The sequence below is a fragment of the Camelina sativa genome, chromosome 1 (assembly GCF_030686135.1).
Source record: "Camelina sativa cultivar CO46 ecotype springtype chromosome 1, ASM3068613v1".
Taxonomy (NCBI): Eukaryota; Viridiplantae; Streptophyta; class Magnoliopsida; order Brassicales; family Brassicaceae; genus Camelina; species Camelina sativa.
The window spans coordinates 11796165-11803182 of record NC_141880.1 but is presented as its reverse complement, the minus strand read 5'-3'; the positions used below and the strand labels follow the sequence as shown (position 1 = coordinate 11803182).

General features: G+C 34.6%; 1 protein-coding gene across 1 annotated transcript; it reads right to left on the bottom strand.

Moving 5' to 3' along the window:
* Nucleotides 1-1145: 1145 nt before the first annotated feature.
* On the bottom strand, nucleotides 1146-3228 carry LOC147949803 (uncharacterized). The gene is made up of 5 exons (XM_087510587.1): nucleotides 2583-3228; nucleotides 2315-2421; nucleotides 2045-2068; nucleotides 1746-1922; nucleotides 1146-1562 (listed from the first exon to the last, which is right to left on the bottom strand). Exons 1-5 carry the CDS (start codon nucleotides 3226-3228, stop codon nucleotides 1146-1148), a joined length of 1371 nt encoding a protein of 456 aa, XP_087366713.1.
* Nucleotides 3229-7018: the final 3790 nt, after the last annotated feature.

The following is a 7018-nucleotide window of genomic DNA, read 5'->3' as shown; positions in this document are numbered from 1 at the left end:
CTAAAGCGATGAAAAAAAACTAAACTCCTCTTTATCAACTTCAATCTCTTCTAAGTTCGCTTTGAAAGCTGGCCGCTCGGAGGGCGAAGACACCATCTTCACCAGGTCAGAGCAGTCGGTAAAAATTTTTTTTTTGATTATCTGCGCTAATCATACATTGCATCGCCCAAACAAGAGCTTCCGTCTCTGCATGAAGAGGCGTGAGACTACGGAGGAGATTATCAGCCCCCATAGTGGGAGCCTCCCCCATTAAAGAAGTGCAGTACTAGCCACGCCCCGCAAAAGAGTCTGTAGCTTTCCAAGATCCATCTACAAAACAACAATAACCGTGAGAGGCTTATCGACCTCCAAGTATTGCTCGTGGTACAACAGATGATATATCCACCAGTTCGTCCATCTATGCCAAAGACAAAGCCTTAAATTCTTCCTCCGCTAAACGCAAAATCGCAAGGGGATTTGAATCCAAATTAGATAAAAGTTTATCATTCCGAGCCTTCCAGAGATACCACAAGATCCACAGATACATATCCGGGGTAGGGGACTGCTGGACCCGCCAAAATAAGAAGTCCATATTTGCAAAGATGGACTCAAAGGGGAAGCCGTACGAAATTGTTTGAAAGGGAGACAAAGCCCAAACCTGCCTCGCCGGAGGACATTGAAAGAGAACATGATTAATGATCTCTACCGGGAAATTTCAGAGTGCGCACTCGGCATCACAACTCATCCAACGTTTTAGAAGATTCAAGGATACCGCGACACACCCAGTGAGTACTTGACACAAAAAATGTCTAAGTTTTGGAGTACATGGAATCGTCCAAACAAAGTCTTGTAAAGGTGTAATATCTGAGCTACAGGTGTAATATCTGCCGCAAGACATGATATCCCGATTTCACCATATAAGAACCGGTCTTGGTAAAATGCCAACCCAACATGTCCGAAAGTAAAGCCATATCCCAGGAATTGGTAGTCATGTCACCGAAAGATTTAAATCGAAGCAAAGGGTCAACCAACGACCTTGAGCTTAGTGCTAGTCTCGGGAATTGGGCAGGAATCCAGGGATCAGACCATACTGAAATGGATTCCCCAGATCCTACAAGTTTAATGAGTCCTTTTTTAACTAGAGAGCGAGTAGACACCATACTCCGCTATCCATAAGACGGTGAGTAGAATTTAATTGGATCCATAGAAACAGAATGCCTATAGTAACGACCTTTAAAGACCCGAGCAAAAAGTGATACCGGAACCGTTATCAACCGCCAGAGTTGTTTTGCTAGTAAAGCTGTGCTGCAATCATCAAAACATCGAAAACCCAGACCCCCTTCAGGCTTGCTAAGACAAAACTTGTCCCATGCTAACCAGTGAAGACCTTGCGATTGGTCCGACGAGCTCCACCAAAAATTAGATATTGCTTTAGTAAGGTTCCGCGTAACTGTTTTCGGGAGACGAAAACAGGACATAACAAATGTGGGGACAGTCGTGGCAACCAAGTGAATCATGACCTCTTTCTCCCTTTTGGACAATAGCCTTGCCGGCCATCCACCCGCCTGAGCCTGTAATCGTTCCTGAACAAAAGTAAAAAACTTCGTTTTTTACACACCAAGACTCTCTGGGATACCCAAGTATGTACTCATCCCACCTAAATTCATAATCCCCAAAACACCTTTAAGTTCCTCCCGCAAATCAGAATCAACCGTATGACCAAATTGAATAGAAGAATTTTGAAAATTTATTTGCTGACCAGATACCTGCTCGTACTGCTTTAGGATCCCGTAAGACAACCTCACATTGTTCCTTCGTAGCGCGACAAGAAAAAAGACTATCATCCGCAAATAGTAAATGAGAAATCGCCGGACAAGCAGTCGACACCTTAATCCCGTAATAAGTTTCGGCTGTTCCGCCTTCCGAAAATTAGCAATAAGCACCTTTGTACAAAGAATAAAGAGATATGGCGACATAAGATCCCTGCCGGAGCCCCCGATGAGGAATGATTGAACCATTTGGTTCGCCATTAAGCAAAACTCTGTAATGGACCGACGTCACGCACCACATAATCCAGGAGATCCACCAACTACAAAAACCAAGTTTACGCAACATATGTTCAATAAAAGAGCATTCCACCTTATCATATGCTTTACTAATATCCGTATTAATAGCTATGAACTTCCTCCTTGCAAGAAAGATTTGTTCAAAGCCCGTGAAAGATCTCCTGTGTTATTAAAATATTATCTAAAATTAAGCACCCCTCGACAAAAGCCGATTGCGTTTCCGAGACGAGAGAAGACCAACTATTCAAAAAGGAATGAACCAAAAGTACCAAATCAGTTCTGACAATAGCCCACACCTTCTGATAAAAAAGAGCGGTCATGTCTTCTGGACCTAGGGCCTTGTCAGGGTACATCATAAACAAAGCCTCCTTGATCTCTTTTTTCAGAGTTAACTTGAGTCAGGAGATTATTAATCTCCTCCGTGATAACCGGTTAAACCTCACCAAGTGCCTCCTCAAAATCAGAGGGATCGAATAAGTAAATAATTCTTGAAAATAAGAGACTGTTGTATTTTGAATATCAGTTTCCTCCGTAGACCAAACACCTTAGCATCATGAAGACCAACAATACGGTTCCGAGCCCGCTGTTGTTTTGTCTGCGCATGAAAATAACTGGTATTCTGATCCCCAAGCCGCATCCATCGGCTATGACTCTTCTGAAACCAATACAGTTCCTCATCCCAATACGCTTCTCTTAATTGCCAAGTCAAGGCAGCGATTTCCTCGACAGTACTAGCATCATCTGCCTGTGCTACCACCAATCTTGTTTTTATATCCTCAATAGATTCCCGTCCATATGGCTTTTGATCCTTTCTCCAGCGAGAAATTGCATGCAGACATGTAATGATCTTGTCCACCAGGTTACCCGTCAAGGGAACGAATGTCGAGCCCCAACCCTCAGCAATAACCCCAAAGAGACCTTCCTTATCTAGCCAACGTCTATCGCAACGGAAACCACTCCTGCACCGACAAACCCTATCCTCGAGACATGCTAACACCGGCTTGTGGTCAGACGTAACCATTTGCAAATATTTCGTAAAAGACTGCCGGAACAGATCATGCCATGCCTTGTTGGCAAGAGCCCAATCTAGACAACATCGTATTGGCTTTTTATCCCGCCAACCGCCCCAAGAAAGACTATCTCCAAAGGATGGAAATTCGAGTAAACCGCAATGGCGAATCATGGAATTAAAAGGAATGAAGGACGAAGCACTAAGCAACTGCCCACCCCGCTTTTTGTTATTCCCCTTCAATTCATTAAAATCACCAATGAGAAACCAAGGGGAATCCCAGGTTACCCCAATTTAAGTTAACCGCTCCCAAACTAGATCCCGGTTCTTTAGAACCGAATCCCAATAAACAAAGGATAAATAAATTAGTTATCCCTTGTAATCAAGCTCCACAATAATCAACTGATTAGATTCAAATAAAAAGGAAACATCATTATTATTATTATTATTATTATTGTAAAATAAGGCTAAACTACCACTACAACCAATAGGCTAAACCGTTTCAAATGAGAATAACGAAAATGACCAACAAAAGGTTCTAAAAAAGAAAAAAGATTGTCTAGTTTCACCCGAGCCCACACCTCCCGGGTCCGAAATGTCCTAAACACCCTCCATGAATAACCCTGCAACACCCGTGATTATGTTAACATCATGTAACCCAGGAACACCAAGCAACGAAGACTCATCGCCGTTGGATTTCTCCCGACCATCAGTTTGCGCGAAACCAAAGAGCTCCGGGTCCAGTCCTCATGTTGCATGGTCCATCAATTTTGGAAGTCAACTATCAAATGAATTTCTTGCATCTCTAATTAGATATGGAAGCACTAATTTGGGTTATGTGAAATATCCATTCTCTTAGGATAAATTATCAAAAATATAAGAATTCTATGCATATTACTTAAGATATCATAATTTTCTAACGTCTAACTTGTGATCGGTTTTTCTCTTAGCTACAGTAAAACCTCTATAAATTAATACTCTATAAATTAATAAACACTATAAATTATTAAATTTTGCAAGTCCCAAGTCGGGCCAGTGTAAAACAGAACAAAATTCGATAAGATAATAAGATAATTTTTTTTGAAATCCCCATGTAAAATATGGTCAATATCATAAATTAATAATCATGTAAATTTGCATATATATACTGCTATAGTAAAATATTTTTTTCTTAAACCTCATATCTATAAAACAATTGTTATATTTTATCTTCAAACTATAATGATAGAAAATATTATATAACAATTCATAAAACAGCTAAACTTTTTAAAGTTTTCAATTTCTAAATATACATTATTTACATTTTGATAGTTTGATAGACTATTAAAATATGATAATTGATATTCTTATTCATAAATTTGAATATTTATGTCATGTGTATGAGTGAATTTGTCTATAATATTTGTAATTCATTATCAATAATATTTTTTAATTATTTCAAATTCAATTCCAATAACATAAAATTTACAACATCCAAAATTCTAATCTTATTTTACAAAAAATGTCTCAATTCATAATTCTTAAAAAATTAAACAATTGAAAATATACCTATAAATTAATAATTATTAATTTACACTATAAAATAATAATGATTAATTTATAGATAAATTAATATCACTATAAATTAATAAAATGTCTTGGTCCCAACATTATTAATTTATAGAGGTTTGCTGTACTTAGATGAGTTTGGTTTCTTCAAAACGATATACAATAGTACTTTTCTTCCTTTTCTTATAGCATGGTATTTAATTTGTACTTGTAAAATAAATTTTCTTATGTTATATTGTAAGCGCGTTCATTCGGTTTGAACAATCAATTACGAAGTTCTATTCTAATATAAGTATATGGTTAGAAAAAGTACATTTGCAAAAATATATTTTTGTATACTCTTTTGCAAAACTAACTTCTCTTTTTGTTGATTTTCAATAATATTCGTTTGCTATATACAAAATAACTAAATTCTAAACCCTAAACTCTACCCCCACAAAACTATACCATAAATGTAAAATAGAAAACATCAAACTAAAAAAATTCTAAAATTTAATTTAACACATTGTAATAGTGTAAAAGAAGGTAAAAATAAAAATGACAAAATAAAATATTTTTGAAAAGGAGTATCTACAAAAAGGTATTTTTTAACAATTTCTCTAGGAAAAAAACAATCTATTCTTATGTACTTGACAAAAGTAAGGAAAAAACTTAAATTAAACCAAAAAAAAATTATTACAATTTCTTCTTATGTACTTGATTTTCTGTTATATATTTTTTCCAAAGAAAATTACATATTGGGTTTCCATTTAAAATTATCACAAAATTCTAATTACTCCAAAATATTCACAAATTGTATATTTACGAAGAGTTTATAGAGTTTTACTAATGATTTAAGAACGAACTCTTTCAAAATTCTCCAAAATTTATAGAATTTCATCTAAATGTTTTAATACTAATATAATACTATATGACATTAACTAAAAATTTAATTCAATTTGTAAATTTAAAATCATATCTGAAGAGAACTATACTTTAAAAAATTCTTTGAATCTATTTTCATACACATATAAAACTCATTTAAACATATATAGTTAATAAGTTATGTGTAAAAATTGATACAAAAATGAACCGACAATTCTCATTTATTGGCTGTAAAAATGTGAAAAATAAAAAAGCTCTGTATCAATTGAACTTTTGGCCTTTTTATTACCTTTTTATTTTATCTTCCAGCGACTTTTTCTGTCGCCTTTCCTCCTTTCTTTTTATTTTTTTCCTTTGGTACTTTTACTTTCTTTCTTTCATTCTTTATGATATACAAACAAATAAAAATTTCTACATATTAAAAAATAATTTGTACATAAAAACAAGAGTTTGTGTAATAATCAAAGTAGTTGTTAAGCTGCTTACTTCTTTTTTGTAGTCATGATTGATGAGTGTTAAATATAAAGATATTAAAGATAATGTACAATAGTTAATTTGGATGTGAAACTAAATTTCTTCTATTGGCATACTTTTTTAATCATTATTTATATCTATAATGTTTTTAAATATTTTCTAATGAGTAATAGAAATTTATATTATCATACTGATTAGGAATAACCTCCTCAAAATCGCAAAGAAAATTTGTGTTTTCTGTTCTAATTGTATGAAACAATATTTGATAATTACATTATACTATTAATGCATAAATTATACTGGTAAGATTTATTTATAGTAAACTATATGATTTAAAAAAGTTTATTCAATCTTATAGTAGCGTATACTAGGAAATTAAATAACAATAATATTTTGGTTCATTTGAATAATTGAGATATTAATATTATAAATGTTATGGTTTATGAAATATAATTTATATGATGGCAAATGGACACAAATGTTAGTAAAGGACTCAGTTGTAATTAATATACAGTTGTTTGTTAGTAAATGTAAAGCAAATAGTTCTGATAAAAATATACAAATTCAAAATATGCACTGCTAATACTAAAATAAACACTAAGGGATATGGTCTATGGATACAGCGCAAAGATGTGACCCATTTTTAGTTAATTCTTATATGTCAAAAATGTATAAAACGAAATGTTATGATAAAAACATGCAATTCTTTAAATTAGTTTTAGGATTAGTGTATATATCCAAAGCATGCCAGAACTATAAACTATCTAGGAATGCATGAGCTGCTGCCCAGTCATAATTCCGATAAAATAATGTTCAGTAAATGACTCCACCCGCGTCAAGTGAGAGACCCTCTTTGAGCAATCCATGAGCTTTCTCAGAACGGAACCACACGAACCAAAGGAAAAGGAAAGCGCTAGCTCACTCTACCAAAATCTTTCCCCGAGGTCGGCTAGCACAGAGCAAATCTAACAATACGACCAAACGCTAAAGAATCTTTAAGGTCTTACTAGCTTCTCCAACCAGCCGTGTTAGCTAATCCACAAATTAAAGCACAAGCCAACACTAACTCTTCTCGTAT